This window comes from Tachypleus tridentatus, chromosome 3, assembly GCF_004210375.1.
Source record: "Tachypleus tridentatus isolate NWPU-2018 chromosome 3, ASM421037v1, whole genome shotgun sequence".
Classification (NCBI taxonomy): domain Eukaryota; kingdom Metazoa; phylum Arthropoda; class Merostomata; order Xiphosura; family Limulidae; genus Tachypleus; species Tachypleus tridentatus.
In genome coordinates this window covers 69,131,456-69,156,033 of record NC_134827.1, presented here as the reverse complement: position 1 = coordinate 69,156,033, position 24,578 = coordinate 69,131,456, and the positions used below count along the sequence as shown (strand labels likewise).

Genomic DNA, 24,578 nt, shown 5'->3' with positions numbered 1-24,578 from the left:
TGGTAATGGCATAAGAGACTTCTTGTTGCCATTTACATAAAGAAGTAAGATATTTGTTGGAAGACTTTTTAAAAGCAAGTTCTAATTTTTTATGTGAAACATACTTTTTTCACAATTATTATTATTATTATTCCTTTTTAAAACTGTAATAAGTTGCATAATGTTAAACAGTTTAAACAAAATTAATGCTTCAGTATAATCATGTTTTATTTCTAAATGTAATAAACCCCTTTTTCAGATAAATGTTTCTAAAACAGAAATCTCCTGACAAAACTACAAAATGAAATGTTGAATTATAAAAGTCTGTACAAAGGAGACAGATGTTGTTTATTTATTATTGTTATGATTATTAACTTCATTTGCTATTGCAAAATATAAAGTATGTAATAATATACAAGTTAATTTTTTTGGCTATAAAAATAACATGTAGTATATGCAATTCATATTTTCAGTGTCAAACCTATGAGTATGAAATTGGAGACTTAAGAAATTTGGAGGTTCTCTCTGCAGTATTTGATAGCTCTGTGTAATAGCCCTGCATGTCATGTGAAGTGTGCATAATCATTTTCTGTAAGCTTCTGCTAACTCTCCTGAATTACTATGAGAGATACTGTAAACTTGCCTAATCATGGTGAAAAATAAATTTCAAATAGCTGATATGAGGAGAGAACTTCTGTAACATTTTAGATATAGTCTAGAATTTCAAAAAAACATACCTTGTTTTCTTCAGGACTATGCCCCACCTCCCCAGTATACCATGGAAATAAGGCTTCTTGTTTAATGATGCTTGGCCAATATGAAAAAGCTCTAAAGGATGTTCAGAAAGCATTACAGCTTGATGAACATTACGTAGAGGTAAATTGTATTTGAAATATTATTGATAACACATTTTATTAGTTGAGGCTCTGTTACTGTAATATAGTTTCAATTTTTTGAATCATTTAGTATTTAAGGCAAAGCAGTATAATAAAAACCTGTTGTGTTTTTAGTCTTCATGAATGTTGATTGTTTTCACAGTAGTGTAAGCATAAATTCTGAAAGTTCCTTACCATTAAACACAAGAACTAGCTAATTAAGTATGTTTAAATTAAATTTAATATGTAATATAAAACTTAGCTGAAAGGTTTCAATTTCTGATAATCTTGTTCCACCAGGGACATCTACAAGAAGTCAGGTGTCACATTGCTTTAGGAGATGTTTCTTCAGCTTCCTCTACACTACAAAGAATACAAGAATTTGATTCTGATCATCATTCCCTTTCAAAAGAAGTGAGTAATTCAGGCTATAACTCACCTCTACACAACAGTTAGCCAGCAATTATATAATACTGCATCATTTAGAAAATACTATCTATCAATAGAAGAGCAGAACAACCTCCTTGTGCATTACTTCCCTTAACCATTGTAGTTAAAACCAAAAACTTTTTTTTATTTTCAATACTATACTGTTTAGATTCAGTTGCTTGTTAAATGCATCTTTTGCAAAGTACATCACTTTTAAATTGAAAATAATTTCAGCTAGGACTTATAAAAATAATCATTATTTTAATACATATTTTATTTTCTTAATATGGAAAGTTCTAAGTGCCAGAGAAGTGTTCAAGAGATGATGGCATGGTTTCCTTAACAGCAGTTAAGGAATATATTGGTTGAAGCCAATAATCAGTATTAGTTTTGCCAACAAGAAAAAGGGAGGTCCTAGTAGTAGAGATTTAGCTTAAATGGATTGCTTCAACTTGTTTCTGGAATAAAATGACATTCCAGCTTTTATACCAAAATCTTCTTTGGGTCATAATTGAATGTGTTAACTTGTTCCTTCGTGTATGTTGGTATATTTCGGAGTGGATTGTATGATGTCATTATTCAGACTGTGTAGTTTGATAAAAAAAAAAAAAAAAGTCTAGAGGTTACTTATTTTAAAGTATCATTTGCAATTAAATGTAGGTTTGTGAAGGATTTTTCAGTTTTCCTGAGTTTCTGTTGATGACCCATGTCCAGAGTTGGACTTTAGTCCAGGTTTACAACATGGCCCTGTTTTCTAATTATGTTCTTCCAGATGTGTTAGTTTAGTTGCATTCCTGTATTTTGTAGTTCAGCCTGTGTTTCCAAATAAACCTTTTACCAGGGGTTGTTTCACTTTTTTAAGGGTGTTTTGGAGGGTTCTTCTGTGTTTGAGATAAACTTTTATGTTAAACTTCTGATATAACCTCTTGAACTTCTTGCATAGTTTAGGAATAAATGGTAACTTTTGTTATGTGTAGTCTTGTTATTTCAGGCTGAAGCTGGTAGGGTAATTGTTTTTAAGAATATTTTTCCATATAGCCTATTTCAGGTCATAGTTAAAGATGTTAACTGTGTAGTACACTTTTGTTGATTATTGTAGTTTTGTGATAAAAATTCTGTCTTGTGTACTTTCTTCAGTTTGTTCTCCAGTGCAGATTTTTCTGGCTCTGTTCAGAATAGTCCCAGTGATTCCTCACATAACAGCTTGACTTTACCAAATTACTAAGTTAACACCATCTTATTTGGTCATGTGGACAAATAACTTTTGAAAACTTTCTCCAATGCACAAGTTCCATCACGTAACCCTATTGCTGCAGATATCTTTTACTGAGCATGACACAAAGTTTTAGTGTCTTACATTCAAAATATATTTTGTTCATGTTATACTAATTAGTATAGCATAAAATCTGAGCTAATAATCCATATTTCAATTGTATATAAGTTTTATGTTATTAATTCTACAAAGTAATATAAAGAAAAATACTTGAATTTCCCCTATGTGGAACACCTGACATATTTTCTCTTAGCATGTCATCATCCCTATTTTATCCATTACCACTTGAAAAAGTGTAAAATTAAATGCAAGTTACACTCTAAAATCATTATTGCTCAGACAAACCAAATGTCTTCAATTTTGTTTGGTTACAGAGGTATTGAACAGAAAATCAAACCATTCCTGCTACATCCAACAATCACATCCTTTATTTCATAGTTTGTTAATATTTCTTTCTTACATTTAATTATATATAACCAATAGAAAGTTAAGGTTTACATCTATCAAATGATGTATAACATTATCTTCTGAGTGGTTCTGTATTTATGTATAGTTAGAAATATTATTTTTGGTCTTGTAACTGTGATTATTAAAAATAGATAAAATTTGAATTTTAATGATAAGTTTGTGATTTTGAAATAATGTACAAAAACAAAAGGTAAGAAGCTCAAATTTGGAATAAATAAAAATACTGTAATCATATTTGATAAGTACCATTTCCTAATGTAATTTTCCAAGATATTAAAAATCATAATGAAAAAAAAACTAAATTAATCAAAATGTTTTTTGTGTAAAGTACTTGCATTTATGAAAGTTCTTATGAAGTCTGAAACAACTCCATTCACTAGCTTTATTGTTGGAATGAAATACAGCAAGATTTGCATTGGATATGCAGAAAGATAATAGCTGGTAGAGATTGGGTTAATCATATTTCTACAGATCACAGATCAAAGGCTGTGTCATTGTGTTTGTTTACTTGCATTCAAAATTTTATTGAACTGTTATTTTATGAATATATGTTAGTAAGTTTGTTTTCAAACAATATATTATAATTCAACTTTTAGTATTATACATGATTCAATTTCTTAATTTAAAAGTAAATATTAAAAAAAGTTTAAACATTGCTTCTCATATGTGTCATATGGTGCATTGAATGCACCATTTGCTCAAATTAGATGTTCCTAATGTTAAAATATAAAGTCTGTAGTTTTGTATGATCTAGGAACTCAAATTACCAATATTAACAAGTTAAAATGATAAATAAGAATCTCCTATCTTTTCTATTCGCTGAGATATTGCTCATGAATTAAATCAAACACAGTTGCCCTGCTCTTTCCAGGAAACAGTCCCTTATATATACATGCTTGCATATATGGTATGTAAATAATCAATCAAAAGCTCATAATGTCCCCTTTGTAGCTTTCTAAACCACTTTCATGGGTTAGGGATGCCATCTAATTCTTTTGAAACAAGGCTTCAGGTGGTTAGGTTGTATATTTAGTCTTCTCAAAATGTCATATTTTTAAGGCCAAAATACAGTTTAGTTACTAAACTTCATAAATTATAATGGAAAATGTGTGATGTTGATATAGACATTTATTATTCTTTGGCTATCAAATGTATATATAAAACCTAAAAAAAATATTTGTTTCATGTCCTCCATATGCAAAATGTCTTAAGGCTTAGCATGCTACGAGAAGCAGTAACCAAGTACAGAGGCTGTAACAAGAAGTAATTGTTTGCGTTACTACTTTGTTTATTGTTCTAGGTTTTAAAAAAAATAAGTTTAAGAACTTATTTTTAAATAGTAATAATCTATATACAAATGTTATATATAATAATTTAAAAAATGACTGTATTTTATAAAATACTAGTCCTCTAAAATACAGCTCAGACAAGTCACTTTGTAAAGACTAAAGGTCAGTTTTATATTTTTGGATATGGTAGCATGAGTTCATGTGCACCATTTCATTGGAACTTCTGTAATACTAGACAGGCATGACTGGGAGATCAGTATAATAAAAATAATAAATAAATAATTATATATATAAATGTATGATGTTGCAATATTTAAGTTGTTTAGACTAAACATTTGTGTTTTGTTTTGTTTTTTTGTTGCAGTTTATGGTTATTCTAGAATTAAAAAAGCATAATTTATATTTATTTCCTAATCTTTTATGGTGGTTATTATACCAGTGAAATTGACAGACTCAAATGTTAAGATATGGAAAATGAGAGGTAAAATATAAAGCTTTATTTAAAACAAACATTTGAAATGTATTAAGGAAGTCTTAGAGATTATACAAATAATTATTGAGATTTTTGGGACAAATATGGGTTTTTAAAATTAGGACATGAAAAGCACTTCACACTCAGACTAGCAACAAAACAGACTGTTTTCACAAACAAATTGCATTTTTCTATACTAAAGACTTAGTATCATTACTAAAAGTCTACCATATTTTTTGAATGTTTGTTTTCAGTAAGACCTTAAATTTTATTTTCTATACTCTTATCTGTGTGGGGTCTGTCATTTGACCAACCTCATATCCACAGAAAAATTAGGAAATAAATATATGCTTTTTTTTTGTGCTAGAATGACCACATATTATAAGAAGAAAACATAAATGTTTACTCTAAATAGCTTAAATCTCATGACATAAAATATTTGTACATACTTGTTATTTTTATTGTAGTGACCTTTTCAACCATGCCTGGCTAACATTACAGAAGTTGCAAAGATGCAATGTACATGCACTAATGTTACCATATCTAATATAAAGCTGACATTTATTATTTATGAAGTGACCTGTCTGCTGGTATTTTAGTGGATTAATATTTTGTAATATACAGTCACATTTTAATTATTATAAATTATATGTATATATAGGTTATTATTACTTAGAAGTAAATTATTAAACTTATTTTGCTTAAAATATAGTACAATAAATCAGTAAGTAAGTAAAGCAAGCAATTATCTCTTCTTGCTATGATCTTTGAACTTGATTGGACTTGCATTGATACACCTTTTAAAATTTCATACAGAAGAATATCAAACAAAAATTTTTTTTAGGTTTCATACGTACAGTTGAATAACCAAAACATCATAAATAACTACATTGATACCATAGTATTCCACTACAATTTATTAAACTTAGTAACTAAGATGTATTTAGATTTTTAAAAAATATTAAATTTTGGGCAGATTAGAAACATAACCTACTTTCATGAAATCATGGTTCAAAAGAACATGGTAGCATTTTCACAGATTAAAATGGCAGATAAAACCACTAGGGGACCATTCTAAGCTGTCGGTTGGTTATTTGCTTATCATGCATTGAAGTAAATATATATAATGGACTGTTTTCAGAAATGGAAAGAGGTGAACAGGGCTGCTTTGTTTCATTCAGTACATTAGCAATATCTCAGCAAAATAAAAAGATATGAGGTTCTTATTTTATATTCTAGTTTGTTAGTATTAGTAATTTGTGTTCCTAATTCATACAAAATTGTATAAGTTTTGACATCACAAACACCTAATTTTAAACAGTGCTGCATTCAACAAACCACATGACTCACTGAAATCTGCCCTCCACTAGTACAGCGGTAAGTTTACGGATTTACAACACTAAAATCAGGGGTTTGATTCCCCTCAGTGAGCTCAGTAGATAGTCTGATGCAATTTTGCTATAAGATAACACACTAAAATATATATTTAGATATGTAATTATATTATTTACTTTTAAACTAAGAAATTAACTCATACATAATATTAAAGTTTGGATTATATTCTGTAATATGATTCCAAACATATTTACATAAATTCATAAAATAGTAGTTCAATAAAATTTTGAATACAAGTCAACAAATGTAATGATGGCCTTTGACTTGTGACCTGTCACAAAAGGGTTAAGAGAGCTCTCACCCCTCCACATAATAAATATTCTGCTCTTTGTTGTAGTCACAATCAGTAGGATGGCAACACAAACCTACTTGCACAATAGTTGTTGAGTACTTTGAATAAATGAAAAGCTTATTCTCAATAAGACATAATAAAAGTAGGGAGATGGATGGTTCTATGAAGAGGTGAGGATCTGTCTGAAGTACGTTCTTGGGTATGGAAAATATTAATTTCTACATTATTCTCACCATTCTACAGAATGAACAGCTAGAAATTATAATTTTTTTATACTGGAAATGTATTTCCGATAGATATTTAACTCGTCTCGCATAAGAGCTGTTCTTGTTCAGTGCTGTCTCTATATGCAGAAATATTTTTTATGCATGCTACAAGCTTTCTATCTCCCCTTGATTAGAATTGACTGATTCCAGTGCATCTTGTTGTACAAGTCAAGTGCTCGAACTTGCCCTTTGTTTATATACTTTATATAGATATTTTTAAGGTACCTTATACAAAACTCTAACTATGAAAAATTAAGTGATATTTAAATGTTAATTATGCAGTATTGCTTTATTTATTTTCAAAGTATCATTTTTGATCTTTATCAACTGCTGTTGTTTGAAATAGATTAAGTTTGATGCAACTTGTACTGATGAGTTTTACCAACAGTTTAAGTACTTTTTAGTTCATGTCAAGTTAATCAAAATGCTCAAGTGTTTTTAACACTTTGTTTTGCAGAATAAATACTTGGCACGACTCAAGTTTTTTATTGAAGAAGGAAGGAAAGCTTATAAACAGGAAAATTTCCAAAAGGTATACCCCTATTTGTGTGTTTATGTATACAAATTTCTTAGGCATTTGGTATTAAAGCACAGGCTTCTAAAAGCGTAATAAAATGTTTCTAAGATATTTAAATTTTTGCTCAACTTGCCAATGTAATTGGAACCTTTAAGTATCTTTAAAAATGTTCAGTACCAGTAGAGTAACAGTTCTGTTGATCACTCAGGAGTTTTATACATGTATTTTTTAGTAATGTCAAGATGTGTCAGTAAGAGTGTGTTCAGTACCTCTGTACAGATTTTCTCAGTTCAACTGTAAATGTATTTGGGTAAAATTGCACAGCTTCTGAGTTAAATATTTCTTTATCTTTCCATGATGTTGAATAATTTCAGATGAGTATTTCAGAAAAAATTTACACTTGTACAATACAAAATAGTGTTGTAAAATCACATGTAATCATCATTTGTTAATGAAGTAATTAATGGTTTTTGCTAAAATCAAAAAATTACTATTAGAAAGTTTATGTGGTATATGTGGAAGTAGTGTGTTTAACCTTTTGTCTTATTTGTAGTTCTTTCAAGAATCCTTCTTTTTTTATAGGTTTAATAGACGATCAGGTAAAGTGGTTCATGTGTGGTTGAAATGTGATTTACTTACATTTAAGTGATGGTTAATGTGTGATTTACATTTTACAGGTCATATGGTGCATGGATAAGGCTCTTATTCAAGCCAGAGCCTCTACCATATTCAGGCTTGTTAAAGCAGAGTGCATGGTTCATCTCAAACGGTACCAAGAAGCTAAGTGTATTAGCAAGTAAGCCAATGTTCTGTACTTATTAAAAGAACTGTTACTGAACATATGAACTTCAGTATTATTGACATGTTGTTTTTAAACTTTGTAAGTTATCAAATTAATTTCTTCTAGTTGCTTCCCAGTGACTCAACAGTAAGTCTGGAGGCTTATAAAGTTAAAAACCTGGTTTTTGATACCCATGGTAGGATATCAAAAAGCACAGATAGCCCATTATGTAGTTTTATACCTAACTAAAAATAATAATGGTTCTTCTAGTCTCAGAAATTAAAAATGGGATAATGTTGCTCTATCATTAATGTCAAGATTTAGTTTTACTAAACATATATGTCCCCACAAGTTTAAAAACTTTCTTAATCTAGTTCCTAAGTGACAAGAGTACTGACTGCCTGATGAAAAGCTTCTGCCTGAACTATCACATGAAATAAAACAAGAATAAACATATAAATTAATTTATCTTTTATTACCTTTTTATCTGAATAGGTGCAGACTTTGTTGTTAAGAGTGAAATGTAAATATTCATCATTTTCTCTGTCTGTTGTTTCATGTATTTATTTATGTTATAGTGATATTCTTCATGTTGATAACTCAAATGTGGACGCCCTGTATATCAGCGGAATGTGCCTTTATTATCAAGACACCTTAGAAAAAGCTTTGAATAACTTACAGAAAGTGCTAAAACTTGTTCCTCACTATAATAAGGCTGAAGAAATATACAAGGTAATATTTGATGAAACTTTATAGAATGGATGGCAACTGCCTGTTGTGGAGACACAAGTGTAGAGGACAGTGTTTCAAAAGTCTTCCACCTTTTAAACATCATCCTTTACACTTGTGTCTCCACAACAGGCAGTTGCCATCCATTCTACAAAGTTTCTTCATGAATACTCTGCCTAAACAATTTATCAAAGGTAATATTTGTTCTGATATTTAGATTTTATTATTATTATTACCTTACTGCATTATACAGACAGGAGGGACAGACCTATAGCTTGTTATTTTGAAGCTGGTACTGCAATCAAACCAAACAATACATTTTAATAAAACTATTTTTATCAATTATAAGGAAAATTATCTGCTAAGTGATACCACATTTATTGTTGTGGCTGTTATTAATTACATTAGAGTGACTGCTTATAAATATTTAAATGGATGCAAGGATTTTATTCACTGTAATATTAATTTTGTGGTTATAAGGTTTATATTGGAAGCAGGAAGTTTTTCAGTGTTGTTAAAACTTGCATATTTCTTATTCATATGTTTTAAATTGCTTATGTTTAACCAAATGTCATTGTGTTCGTTGACTTAACATTCAAAATTTTATTGAACTACTATTTTATGAATTGATGTCAGTAAGTTTGGTATCAAACTGTACATTATAATTCAACTTTTATTATTGCAAATTAGTTAATTTCCTAATTTAAAAGTAAATGTTAAAATGCAACAAAATATTGATTTTTGATATGGTACCTTCCTTCACTCACAAGATTAACTTTTCCTGTTTTGTACTGCCTTCTATGTCCAAACGTTTTTCAGAATAAATACTACAAGCCTTTCCAACATCTCTCTTATGCAGATCATTATACATCAACTCTCCACCAGTAGAAGAGTATTACTGTCATGTGACACATGTGACTCCTTCTGTACGTCACTATTGATTTATCACTTCTTATTTGGCATTACTCAAGTAAAGACGTCTTTCTTTTTACCACTGATTACCCTAGAAATGGTTTAACTTTATTTTCTTCAATTCAGTTTCATTTAATTTCATTTCACTCTTCATTTATCGATGTTTGCCATGCATTTTTTGCTGGCTTGGTATGTAATGTGAATTTCAGATATCTTTGCTACCACTGCACTTTTCAGGCACAGGTACAGATTACCTATCAGGGGGATTTCTCAGCTTTTGTTTGCAGGAAGGTGAGCGTTCTGTAGAATGTATCTTGTCTCCTTTTCCATGCCCTTCTTCCTGTATTTTCAGCCAAAATGTATGCACAGGATTACAAAATTTTTTATCTCCACCCCACTCTCAGAGTTTGCCATGCCTTCTTGAGGAATCTGTTCAGCCCTTGTCAACTTCCTCAGATATTATATCTCAGGTGTTTGATGTTATATCTTGCTGTAGTTATTTTGACATTTATTTTTCGTTCTACCTTTCTCCATTGTTTTTCCTTATTTCTTTATGTTCAATTATGTTCAGGTTTACACTTGTTGGGTGTTGGCATTTGTATGTCATGTCCCTCATATCCTTTGGGTTGGTCTGCCCTTGCAACTTTTAGGGCAGACTCCCAAGTTCTGGACCACCATTTGTGGGTTCAATTTTACCTGTTTGGGAGGGGAATGGGTCCATATTTTCCTATTCATTTTACCTATGCCCCATTTTCCTTCCTTGGTCTTCCTCTGACACTCTTTGTAATACCTGATCTCAATCCTCTTCCTGTCTGAGGCTCTTCATGGGAACCCTATGGGGTTTTCTAGGGACATCCTTTCCTTCCTTACTTTCACTTTAAGCTGCATGTTGTCTTCAGCTCTGGCCTTACACATGTGGTTCACTTCTCTTTAGGAATTTTTGTGTCACAACTTTATATTCTCCACAGATTCGTTGCCCAGCTGAAAATATAAGGAAACTTCTTCTGGTCTCATTTTCACGATGTTTTGAGTATGGCACAATTATTGTATCCTTGGTGGTTTCTGTTTAACAGTGTTCCACCTTTCACATCAGGTGCCCCAGATGTGGCTTTGGGTCCTCTCTCTTGACCTTACCCTTCACAGCCCTGCCTGTTCCAGATTCCCACTGAACCACAGTTTGTCATGCATACCATGTATTGCTGCAATGGTTCAGGTGACTGTCTGGTGAGTTTGGGACTGGTGGTTGTCCATCTGGTGAATTTCATTCATCAGAGCAGTCTTTCATCTCCAATGTTCAGATTGAGAGAGTTTTTTATCTCACCCTTTTCCCACCTTCTTTCATCCTCCTCAGGATCCCTAGTCATACCAGTGTATATCTGAGGCAGTACTCACATTCCTCACCTAACAGATTGTCATACCTGCTCCACAAGTTTTATTACCACTAGTTTACTCACTGTGAGGTTGTATACTTTATTAGCAACTGGCCCTTCATTCTGGCTTTCATGCCATATGTTTCTATCAAATGGTTCCCCTTTGCTTAACATATTCACATCCTGGGGTTGTGCTTCCATGTGTACAACACAGATGACTGACTTTTTCTTGCCCATTCTGAAAGGGACTCAGCCAGTCCTATTCATTAGCTCCTTCTTGAAACTATGCAGGTGGGATGGTTGTTCACATTGGAAGAATTCTTCCTTCATCCTCCCCAATACCATGTACATCTGAGTGTTTTTCAACACCAATCTTGAATAAACCCAACTTTCTCCTCTTCAACTCCATTTTGTGGAATTGGCTGTTTGGAGGGCCCTGTCTCCTCATTTACTTATTGCTGGTAAGATTCTTTTGCTTTTGGGGAGGTGACTATCTCTGACACCTGTCATACCCTATAGCAAGGGGGTTGGTCAGTCCATTTGTTTTCAGGATCAATGTTATCACATACCTTCCCTTTCTCCCATTTTGCAGGGTCCTTACTTTCCCTACCTTTTCCATGTTGATCTGTTCCTTCTGGTTTGGTGGTCCTTCATGCCCTCACTTTTATCTATGTTCAAAGTCCTCCTTCTGTGCTCCATCTTTCACCTGTCTTTGAAGGTGTATTTTCTCCTCCTCCTAGCCTGTGAACATTAGATCAAATATTTTCACCTTCAGTGTTACCAGGACCTCGGCCACTCCTCCTACCTTATCCTTTGTCTATAACACGTCTTTCTTCATGAGATCTTTGCTGCTCAAGAAGGTCAATCCTTCTTTTTCCATATCTGCCTATCATCTATTTATCATCTCTACTTGATTTGGATATACTCATCTCTCCTATCTCTATTCCCTGTTGTGATATTGCTCACATGGTTTCCTTTCAGGGTCCATGTTCGCAACACTTTATCCTTGGTAATCTTCCTATTCCTCTGATCTTTCCCCTGTTACCCTAACCAGTTGGATTTGATGTTTGATCCAGTTGGCCTCTTACTTGTCTTCTTCCCACCATGACCTCCTTCACCTTGCCTTCTCTCTTGCCTCTCATCTTAGTCAACCATTGGAGATCTTATGATTGGACATGTGGACAACTCCACACATGTTCATCTCCCACTACCTACCTATACCACATTGCCATTTCTGCTGCCTGTAGTTATTCTACAGACTATGATGTAGTTGCGATATGAACTGAATACTTACTAATCCTTTCTTTTCTTTCAGAATTCTGCACTGTGGCTAGTGGTACCTAGCTGGATATTCTGTCTGTACCTGGAATAGGTTCCACTTAGATGGCTATTTGCAGGTACCTTGCTATCAAATCTGTACTGTAAGCCATGTTGATTCTTATACATTCTCCATGGCTATGTACACTCACCATTGAAAGTGTAAATTCCTCTTGACAATTTGTCATAATTTGCTTTGATTGAAAAATCTGTTGGGTCTGATTTTAAAAGTAGGGTTTTGTGGTCACCCAACATACTTTCTTGGGTGTTGTAGTCCCTCTGGACTCTCCACCACACTCCCTCACTTTCTTTTTGTGGAGTATCGATGTCCTTACAACTTCCCAGTTCTAAACCAATGGGATAGTTTATGAATGGGTTCCACAATGATGGCTATAATGATTCAGTTCAGAGAAGGATGGTAGTGATCTGCTAGCATAGAGGGAGTTACAAGATCCACCACAAGTGCAGTTACTCCCTCTGTTTGAGCACCCTCTTTCTACCTTCTTGTGGATGTTGGTGTCCAGGGAATGAGGTTTTGGAAATTAGGTGAACCAATTACATAAGTCCTCCCACATGTTTCAGGTTGTCCCTCTCTCTCTCTTGACTTTTCTTTTGTGTTTCTGTCTTGTATTACTTCATTTGGTGATGAGGTTTTTACTGACCTGGGGTCATTTTTAGCTGGTTTCACAGTTGCAGGGGTTGAGTGCATGCAATGGACTTCCCTTGGATTCTGAATAACACATTCCTGGATCTCTGACATTAGGCTATGCTTTGAGTTCCTGGAGCTGAATGTTGGTTCCATTTGGACTCTGGTACTTGAGGTAAAGATGGTATGATCCTCATCTTACCTTTGTAAAGATGCTGATACCCATCAAGTAAGGTTTTAGATGTAGTTGACTTAACTGAGTTAAGTGAGTCCATCACACCCTACTCACTCTATAGCATGGGACACATCCTGACTTGCCCACTTTCCATTGTGGGATTGAGTGATTCTGCTTTCTGTTTAAGATCTCATTGCTAAACTATTCTTTTTCATGCAAACATGCTTCCTTCATGTTCCACCATGTTTTAATTCTACCTGTTCATGGCGAAGAGTTACCTGGTTCAGAAGAGGTGTCTTGCCCCTCTTCAGATCATTTGATCTGCTTCTTTTATCTCCAGGGGTGTTATTCAGATGATTTTGGTGAATATGTCTGTTTTGCCCTCATACCAATGTTGGATTCAAGCTAATCTTATGAGTAAAGTGAAGGTACCATATCCAAAGTTATAATTTTCCTGTATGAAAATGTATTTATGATGGGTACTTCTTTCCAATCACACTTCTCATCCTTTCTCCCCACAATATTCTGGGGCAAAATTTCACAAAGTTCAGTAGTGGTGCATAGAGGGAGTCACATACATCACATGGTAATAATGTTCTCAAAATTTCATAACTTTTTTAAACCTAAATACAGCTTAGTTTCTAAGCACAACATATAAGAAGGAATTCTGTGCTAGTGGTACAGTAATTTATAGTTTTTTGCTTATTTCAAATGCATATACTATAAAACCCAAAAATATTTCAGTTCACATCCTCCATATACAAAATTTCATAAGGCTTACAGCTTACAGTAAACAAATACTAAGGTTGTAACTAAAAGATATAATTGGTTCCTGAACTTACTTATTTACTGTTCTATGTTTTAGTAAAAATAAGTTTAAGAACTTATTTGTAAATATTAATAATATATTACAGCCAAGACAGGTCAGTTATATTCTTAGATACTGTAATGTAAATGCATGTGTGCAGTGCACTTGCAACTTCTAAAATGATAGCTAGGCACAGCTGGAAGGTCAAAATAATAAATATATAAAAATATGTACTGTTATGAGATTTAAGCTATTTAAACTAAACATTTGGTTTCTTGTTATAAGCAGTAGTCATTCTAGAACAAGAAGAAGCACAATTTTTATGGTGGTTGAGATTGATTGAATCAACCAAACCCATACAGAGATTTGCTAGTGAAGATAATAGGTAAAATATAAAGTTTTATTAAGAAATGTTTGATAATTATTAGGATGTTATAAAGATTTTGCATGTGTAATTTGGAAATATTCTGATGAATGAAAGTATTTTGAATCTTGTAATCAAAATTACTTTGCATGTTGGATAGTCATTATACAAAAAACGAAAAGGTACAAGAAATATATTACTTAAAATTTGATATTTTACAAACAAAAACTTTGTAATGTTTACTAATAACCTCCCAATTTTTTAAAATATAGGCTTATTAATTTAAAAGCTATAGCTTGAAAACTATATAAAGCACAAAATAATTATGAGGTTAATCCCAAGGGCAGAGCCTGTGCCAGAAGATAGGTAAAATCACTAGGCAGTTTCAGTGACATACCAAAACTAAAAACTTGTCTTGCTTCTTCTATATCTCTAGTTCATTTTTCTGTTTGATAATACTTTAAATTTATACACAGTACACTAATGAGTTAGATATTTGGTTTACATTTTGTGTTTAGATAGCTTATTTTAATTATTTTCAGAAAGCCAAACAACTGCAAAGCAAGAAGGAAAATGGAAGTCAGGCTTTTAAAAAGGGGAATTATGAAGATGCTTATGTGATTTACACAGAAGCATTAAACACAGATATCAACAATGTGAAAAGTAATAGTATACTGTATTTTAATCGAGCTGCTGTATGTTTAAAAGTGAGTATGTTGTGTTTTTTATACAGAAATTTGTTTCTTTATGGTTGAATTCATTACAGTTCATTGTAATGTAAGAGTACATTGTCTGTTTTCTATAACAACATGAGGAATGTTTCTTATTGGGATTATTAGTTTTATCTGGTGTAACAGAGTATGTTGTCTGTTTACTATAAGAACATGGGGAATGTTTCTAGTTGGGGTTATTACAGTTTTATTCGGTATAATATATGGAGGAAACAGGAAACAGTGCACTTGTTATGTTACATTAAAAAGTTTTTCAAGATTTAAAAAATTTTTCTACATCATAAAATTAAGTTACTAATGTATATAAGTACATACAGTAGTGTTGTCTGTCCATGTAACTCCTTTGCAGGGCATGGGTAAATCTTCATCAAATATGATATGGATGTTCATTAGGCTATGAGGAGATACAAATTTTCTGTTTTGCATTTTGCATTTTTTATGGGTGTTTTATCTGTAGATAGATCTTTACCAAATTTGTTATGGATATTTATTGGGTTTATGGAAAAATACATCCAAATTTTCAGTTTTGGGGTTGTTCTGGCCATTTTTTCATTTTTAACCATTACTTTGCTTGTGTTGGTGGATCTTCACTAAATGAAGGTCTGTTGAAAATACACGAAAATATACAATTTCACATTCTGTGTTTTACAGTTTTTATTATGGAGAATTTTTGCATTTTTTTACAGTTTACTATAAGGGAAGCATAACTTCTGTGAGTCTTCCAGCTAGTTTAGAATATTTAAGGGACTATAGAACATTTGATAGAGCACCTTAAAGTGCCAGAAAAATTCATTGTTAGGAAAAATTGTAAAATTGATTTAACTTTTCATGCATTGTGTATTTATGTTATAACAATGTGTATCACCATGTTAATGATTGTAACAGATGAATAGAATCAATGAAGCTGTTGAGGACTACAGTAAAGCGATACAGCTAGATAAAGAATATGTTAAGGCATATCTAAGAAGGGCTAAATGGTAAGTTTTGTGAAACAAGAAATCTTGTAGTCTAAGGAAATGTTGTTACAGTTATCATGGCTTGTTTATATTGAAATATAGATTCTCAAGATATTTATTATAGTAGCATTTATGGTATTTGGATTTTAAATACAGAAACAGTCACATATTTAGTCATATTCTACTTCAGTAAGCTGCCCAAAATAACTTCCAAATTCTTTTTATTACCATAAACAGTATTAGTTGTGTAATCTTTAGACTTTACCAATCAACAAATAAATAATTATAAATTTTATAATAAGAATAATTCTGAAAACGATGTGAGCAAAGTCTTGATAATTTTCACTGTTTTTGCTAATGCTTTTAGTTTATTGTTGCTGAATGTTTCATATTTCTAAATAGAACACATCTTTAATCTGTGTTTAATTTTTACAGTTACACATAATGGAACTTTTGGTTTATCCCTGGTAGTTTTTTTTTTTTTTTACATTTATGCACATGACAATATAAAGTTTTAAGTTTTTTAAACTTAAACATATAACACTATTAAATATTTCCTAATTTATTTAGACTTAAGAATATAGCAGTACTTAACTTCCTGTGTAAGAAGTACAAATGGGTCTTCACTTTGAACTATTTCAGTGACATAAACTTGATGTGTTATATGAAGATTATGTTGTTAATTTGTAAGAGTGGACAAAGCTCAAGCATACTTCTGTATTTACAGCTACATGGACACACACAAGTATGAAGAAGCAGTCAGAGATTTTGAAACTTTGTACCAAAAGAACAAAATACTTGGTAAGCTGTCCCTAATGTTATAATAAAATGTTGTAGTGTAGAGAATAATCAGTGACTGAACTATAACTTGTAAAATTACAAGACTTGATATCTGTATCTGACAGTGAATTGTACTAAAACAAAACATACTGAGATATGCCAGCTCTGTTTAAAAAAATAGTTATACAGTTCTTGAGGAGTTTAATCAAATGCCTTCCATCCTATACATTTTTGGATTTTCGAATTGTCAGTGTTATTATGATAATAAACTTACAGTTGGGAAATAACATTGTATGTGGAAATAAAATTACCAGTTAGGTCAGTGTTTTGATAAGGATTACATAGTTTGAAAGTTATCCTCTTGAAGTATAAATGTGGCTTTATAAATATAATTGGTTACCATCACTAACAATATGTAATTTTCATATTTTTCAGTGATGTTCAGTTGGAAGTATTTGTTTTTTACATCATGTGAGATGGTAATTACAACTGACATAAATGTGTTGCACAGATTTATAATGTTTCTGATATGTAAAAAAATTATATTTTATGTTAACATTTGTAGAGTAAGCTTGGTTATCTAACAGTTGCATTTCTGACTCGATTATCCATGTATGGAAGTTACTCTGTTCAATCATTAGATGCTCCTTATTTGATTGTGTATGTATCAAGTATAAAGTGTTTAATCATTAGATGCTCCTTACTTGATTGTGTATGTATCAAATATAACATGTTCAATTATTAGATGCTCCTTACTTGATTCTGTAAGCATCAAATATAACATGTTCACTCAATATAAGCTCCTTACTTTATTGTGTAACTATCAAATATAACATGTTCAATTATTGCACTCTGGATAGCCTGATTAGCTGCTAAGATAGTAAGGACATTAATATTCATATTAATAAAAATGAAGATTATATATATAGATTATATATATAAATGAGCATTTTTGTTTATTAAAGTTTTGTTTTACAGAATATCAAAAACTTCTGGACCATGCCAGGTTAGAACTATTAAAAAGTAAAAGAAAGAATTACTATCAAATCCTAGAAGTAAACAAAAGTGCTGTATATGATGATATAAAACAAGCATATTATAAACAGGCCCTTCTTTATCATCCTGGTAAGTTTCAGAGCATTTGATTGCTTGTATTTATTTCTTTATATGTTGTTTGCCTCAAATCACTGTAATATGAGACAATTAAAATAGTTAAATGTGTGATACAATTTAAATTAGGCCTTAAGGATATATGATGGATGATGGCAGCAATGAGGATTTTACCTAACATGTTTATATAAGCTTTTATTTTTGTCACAGACCGTCATCCAGATGCTAAAGAAGATGAACAACAAGAAAAAGAAAAGAAGTTTAAAGATATTAGTGAAGCATACAGTATCTTGTCTGACCCAAGGAAACGCAGCCTTTATGACAAAGGCTTAGATATCACTGGCATAAATAATTTTGGAATTGGTAAGAAAAAACGTGTAGGATGATTACAAAATAAGTATCTATTATATTTGTGTTTTAGTGCCAAACTATATAAAGTTGATACAATCAGGTATTCCAGATAACACGAAGGGAATCTGATATACTAAATTTTGTCTCAGAGGAAAGTTAATGTTTTGTAAGTTGCATGTTACCTTAGAATTCTGTGAAGAAAACCTCATCAATTTGTTGTTGATATTGCTGTTCAGACTAGTGTCCATTATGCAGCTCTCAAGATTGCAGAAAGGAATGGAATAGGGATGTTTTACTACACAGGTGGCTGTAACAGAAGCAGCCATCTGAGAATATTGTAGGCTGCATAGTATATGCAAAGGGCTATGAAATTGTAGAGAGATCGACATGGAAATTTTAAGAAATGCACCTATGATAAACAGAATTTTTACCTCCAAATCTGCATGGATGTGGACAAACTTTGAGTTGATGAGGTTCACTTCACTCTTAGTGGAGTCATTACCAAATGGTACTGCACAATCTATTGTGATAAGAAACTGCTTGTGCTGATATGAATAGACAAAGTCAATGAGGCCCACTTCACTTTTGTAAGCTGATAGCCTACTACTCATTAAAAACTTGCCATATTCTCTGGATTTAACACTAGTAGTTTGCTGATTGTAGGTTTATTTAAAGTTGCATGTCTGCCTGAATAATCTTCATAGTACACCTAAGGGATAGGTTATATGCATTACACACAAAATGAATCATGTCACCAGTTACTTTTGTGCTTCACATTTTAGTTGTCATGATGTGATCCAGCTATTATTCATCTTCCAATACAGCTAGTACCTATCTTTGTAGATCAGCAAGTCGACACCCGAAGAAAGTTTATGGCTCAGGAACAGTGACTGGATCAAGTGATTTTACATAGTAGTTGTTAAACTGTCTTTCTTTACTTATTCAGCTTGATGGTTTATTTCCTGTGTGATTAGGTTCAGTATGGATTCGTCTCAAAACAATGAAAAAAATATCCAGTGATGTACTCTTGCTTGAAATTTAATTCACGTGTTTTTGACGTACATTTTCCAATGGTTTGAAATCCACATCTGCAGCTGAAAATAAAGTAATGTTAGTTGACCAAGTCAACTGACAATCATTAGGAACTTGATACTAAACAGGTAACTCACTGTAAGAAGTCTATCCCTATATTCACTTTCAAAGTCATTGCCAGTATAATCACTTTTTGGAATGCCCTCCAGATCAGACTTCGACAACAATTCTCCTAGCCTGTGCAGATGTAAATCTTTATTTTTTTACAATTTCATATAATTGCTGTCTGGTTTCTTACATTTTCTTTCTGTCCCACCTGATCGTTTGGTTAGAATTTTATGTTTTGGCATGACAGCGCAATCAAAATGATACTAAAATATCCAATGATTTATTTTCATTTTCACACTATAAATGCAACAACAGCTGTGAGTCAGTCTATTTTTAGAATGAAAACCCAGCAAACTCAGAGGTGTGTGTCGAGTAACCGATAATTTAGCAATTGCTGCTTTACTGGTATGCTGGGTAATAGTGGTAGATGGTCAGGCTGGACCTTTTTCTGGCGTATGAGGTTCAAAGTGTTAATGTACTTATTCAGATAAATTATAGTCGTTTTACGACATTCTGCTGTAGTGACTTGAGTATACTTGTTCTAAGATGCTGTGAAAATCAATAAGACTTAGAGAAATGGCCAGTACAAGTGTAAGGTTCTGTGTTATTTAACTAGCTCTACAGGTAACAACTAATAGGTTCTTGTTGTGAGTTATTGCTTTTGCCAAAGACAACCTGCCTCCATGGTCTAAATTAAAAGAAATCAGATGTGAGAAGGTTAATTTGTGAAGATGAGTAATTTGAAAACCTGAGATAAAATGTGCATTCAAAGAAGACAAAAAAATTTTTTTCTTCATATTTTCAACTTTTCATTTCACTGTACATTTATGATTTTGCTATAATTAGAATTTGTGTAGTAGAAAAAGCAGAGATAAAACTATACAACTTTTACTGAAAAAAAATTGATATTATTGGTTATTCAAATAAAGAGTGAAAACTAATATGTATAGTTTCAAGGTTAGTTTAGGTATATTGAGCCTGTATACAGAGGATTAATCATGACAGAATTGGATTTTGGACAAACTCCATATCAATCCCTTCTGCTTTTACTTTGGAAAGTTCAAGATCACAGAATATGAACATGAAAACATTTAAGTAACAATGACTAAAACATATATTATCAGATACTACTAACTGTGGCATAGTTATTTTTCTACTGTTATAGCAATAGTAGCCCAAAATTGTTTCTAGATAACGGTCACATGAAGTTGTTATGATAATCGTAACAAAGCCTATATATTCATAGTTTTATGTAACACAAATAAACCCTAAATCTACAGAGTTCAATGACATGTATTTATTTATCCACTAATATTATATTATTTATGTGATTCTTCATAATGACCATAACAGTGGTGTTTTAGGGTTAAATACTATTTTTTTGTGTAAGGTTATATGAAATTTTGTACCATTTATGTATATAAAGTTTTTGTACTTAATTAGGTGGCATGGATCCTAGTGACCTCATTCAAGTGTTCATAAGAAATCAGGTTTTCAGATATTGCAACCAGTTTTTCTCTAATGGTTTCCAACCTGTATGAAACTTTGGATGGTTTGAAAATCAGTATTTAATGGAGTTATATATAACGAGAATAGTTGGTACTTTCTCTTTACAACAAAAAATATAAACAGGTTCTTCATTTTTAAATCCTGTCATTTCACAAATTTTACTGTGAATAAAGGACATTTGTTAGCTAAAGACAACTTCATCCAGTGGGTTTAGAACAGTGTCTGGATTTGTTAACCTGGTTTGGTAGTAAAAAGCTCAGACAAAGAGGATTTCAGAACGAAGTAATCTGTTATTTATGTCTATACAGCATTAAGATAAGTAAGTTCTTCCTTTAGCAGGGAGTAGTGAAAAAGAGAGTGTTCATTGATAGTGCTTACACTATATGAATTTATGTTTTGAGGTGACAATTTGCATAAGAGTATGGAACTTGTATTGCTTGATGTCTGGGACAACAAAACTTACTACTTTTCTTATTTCAATCTTTCACAGAAACAAACTAGAGAGCTACACAAATTTCTCTAAATTCTGATCTGCAGGAGTATAACACATAAATATAATAAATATTGCAGATAGCTTTAAGTATTATGTGAATATATTCACATGTATACTTGTAAGTTGTCAACAGTAGTCCAAGCAAGTTTCACTTTATTTTTCCTTTCAACTTTCACAGCTGTTTAAAATTACTTGTTCATTAAAGAACTTATTTTATAGTTTTCACTACTATTCAGCCTTATTTCGTTTCACTTTAAAAAACAATACAACTTAAATATAATTTTTTTTAATACATAGAAGACAACTGTTAAAATGAGAGCTATCTAGTATTGGGCTAAAATGTGGGTTTTATGTGTAATGTTTGTGCAAATGTTAAAAACAAAATAATATGAGAAAATGTCGTATTAAGCAGTATAATATGACGATGATGGAGATCTTATGTTTTTTTTCTGTTGAGGAGAAAAGTGTAGTTTCAGACTAGTTTGATGATGAGTGGGTTTTCTTGTTTTATTTGGGGGAACTTGGTTTTCATTTGATATTGAGGACAAAGTATGAAAAGATAAACCATTTAGCTAAGGGAAGGTATTTTGTTTATTTTGGCACTTTCTTAATAGAAAACACATTATCAGTACATGGAAATCTTTTGTTAGAGGATCTTTTTATTTTCTTGTTACAAAAATATATGGAGACTAAATAATAGTTAAAAACTTGATGTACAAATGTATCAGTGAAGACAGAAATGGTGATTGTGTATGAAATGTTTTGAACAACTTCTGCTCCATCACTGCAAAGCCTGTCTGAAAACAAGTTTAGAAGATCTATGTACTTGATGCATTACAGATGTTTACTATCTAGACTTAATGCTCAAATTTTTTTTATTTTGACGTATTCTCATTATTAACCTTCACTGATGAGGAAATAATTGTATTACTTTATAATATTTTATTAAAGGTTTTAATTTGGCAGAAAACAACGTTTTACAAATTGGTAATGAATTGAAATAGTAGTTATTGGTGTGATATTCCTCTTTTATTCTAGAAGTGACAGCATTTACAGTTTATCCTAGAAACCATCTTCACTATGGCTTTGTAATGTTTTACTAAATATTTTCTTTTTGCAGACCTTTGAGTATATGAATAAAATTTAAAAAAGGTAAGGAAATAGTGCTTCACATACATAGTAAGTTATAACAATGGTGCATCTTTGATTAAAGAACATACTGAAGGTTTTGTAAAAGCTACTTAAAGAATGCAAGTGGTTGAAGTGTACAAATTGTAACTATTGTTGATGATAAGAAACCCATTTGAAATAAAAATGTATCTCAGAACAACTGGTATGGGTATTAACACTTTTATTGATAAGGAGAGAACAATGCTGTTGTCTCCTTATCAATAAGTGTTAATACCCATACCAGCCGTTCTGAGATACAAATTTTAATTATGTTTGTATAGGATGTGTAAACAACTATTGTGTCATGTAAAGGTGTAATTTAAGAACATTGCTAACCCTTGTTGACACAAATAGCCATATATTCTTCACTTGAAGTTTAATAAAGATTGGAAGAAAGCGAGTTGGTCTTTTCATGGCTTACAGTTTTTCTCACTTTGAGAACTTTGTTAATGTTGTGAGAAGAAAGTAATAAACATTTGATTGCTCAAGCTTTCTTAACTTGAATACTAAAATCAGAACAGCTACTTGCTAGTTAAAGCCAAAATTTAATGCAGCATGGCCGTAAATTCAAAAGTTTTAGTTTAAGTGGAAATTAATTTACTAGTTATACATTTAGTAAGTTAAATATTAAATTATTATCCTATATACTTTTAAATTCACCACAAATATAATTCTTATTACTTAAATCATCATTATTATTACACTAATTATCCTTGCCTCATGGTAATGATATAACGAAATTATTGCCCCCCACAAACATGCTATGAATGTGTATAAAAATATTAGAAGCATTCAGTTAATCAGTGGAGTCATTTTGTACATTTTTTTATGTATTTCCATACCTTTGTGAATTAAAAATTGACTAACATTTATATCAAGATATGTTTCAAACGTCGGATATCATTGAACATTTCAACTTGATATGTTAGATAGACAAACGGAAAATAAACTGTTAAACAACCTGGAAACACCCAACTAGAAATCTGGTCTTAAAAGGAGAGATGCAAACACGTCTGTTGTTGCAGATCCATTAGCGAGTGTTGTGTCGATAGCGTAAAAACCTGTGGCCTGTAAGAATGATCTTAACGATCTTCGACCTACGTTCTTTGCCGCTAATTAAAATTAACAGGTTACTATGTATAAACTTTCAACACCCAGTAGTAATAATGGCTAAAACTTCAGCCTTCGTTTTCTTCTTCTAAAGTTCAAGGTGAAACAATAAGTGACATAGGAATCACGACAACTTCTAAGATAACAACACAAGAAATACAAAACTTACCAGAATAAAATAATAACAACATGATACAAGATTAAGAAAAATTATTAGAATAAAACAATGATAACAAATCGCAAAAGCTTCGTAATAATTAGAAAGATAAAACAACAACAAAAGATACAATATTCCCAATAATTACACCCACGCTGATTGGCTTCATGAGGGAAAAAAATGCAATTGGAGAAGAGCGAAAGTACAAGTCCAGTCGGTTCAAGATGGCGAAGAGAAAGCAATAAAGGCCGGTGATTGAAGTACAGAAAGTCAACAAAATATCACTCAAACGTCTCGTGTTCAGGGCCACGGAGTGTCTGGGATCTGTAAATCCAAATGCCTCAGAGTTTGCTGTGAGGGAAAACTGGTGTACCCCGAGAAAACCTACTTTCACAGCCAGGGCGCCGAATAATCTACCCTGTCCTTTCACGGAAGTTGCTGAGAAGAAAATCATGGTTAGTAACACATTCAAGAGTAAAAAACAGCATACGAATTAAGGTAGAAATTAATAATTTTCTGATTTGGTTGATAAGTGGCATCTTAATTCAGTCTAACGATAAATATATATCCGGGGTATAGCGGTGTGGCATTGAATTGGAGGAGATGGTAAAGGCGATCGTGGGAATAGATATGAGTATTCCGGTTGATCCACTTCGGTCTGGGACGATTTGTGTCTTCTTGAAGTTATAATTTGTGTCCGAGCGTTTCTGAGCT

At 31.9% G+C, this 24,578-nt stretch overlaps 1 protein-coding gene across 12 annotated transcripts in view; it reads left to right on the top strand.

Annotated features, from left to right (window-relative positions):
- The window catches only part of LOC143247082 (dnaJ homolog subfamily C member 7-like), a 35,755-nt gene extending 12,758 nt beyond the window's left edge, over positions 1-22,997 (top strand). For 8 of the 12 annotated variants that reach the window (XM_076494501.1, XM_076494499.1, XM_076494502.1 and 5 more), the window contains 11 exons: positions 731-855; positions 1,155-1,268; positions 7,196-7,270; positions 7,933-8,051; positions 8,615-8,768; positions 14,900-15,064; positions 15,974-16,065; positions 16,772-16,845; positions 17,803-17,949; positions 18,145-18,297; positions 20,869-22,997. In XM_076494501.1, the coding sequence (XP_076350616.1) occupies positions 731-855; positions 1,155-1,268; positions 7,196-7,270; positions 7,933-8,051; positions 8,615-8,768; positions 14,900-15,064; positions 15,974-16,065; positions 16,772-16,845; positions 17,803-17,949; positions 18,145-18,297; positions 20,869-20,966 (1,316 nt within the window). In that variant the 3' untranslated portion in view covers positions 20,967-22,997. Of the gene's footprint in view, positions 1-730; positions 856-1,154; positions 1,269-7,195; positions 7,271-7,932; positions 8,052-8,614; positions 8,769-14,899; positions 15,065-15,973; positions 16,066-16,771; positions 16,846-17,802; positions 17,950-18,144; positions 18,298-19,128 lie in introns of all 12 variants that reach the window. The other 4 variants (XM_076494504.1, XM_076494500.1, XM_076494505.1 and 1 more) reach the window with 1 other exon arrangement.
- The last annotated feature ends 1,581 nt before the right edge of the window (positions 22,998-24,578 follow it).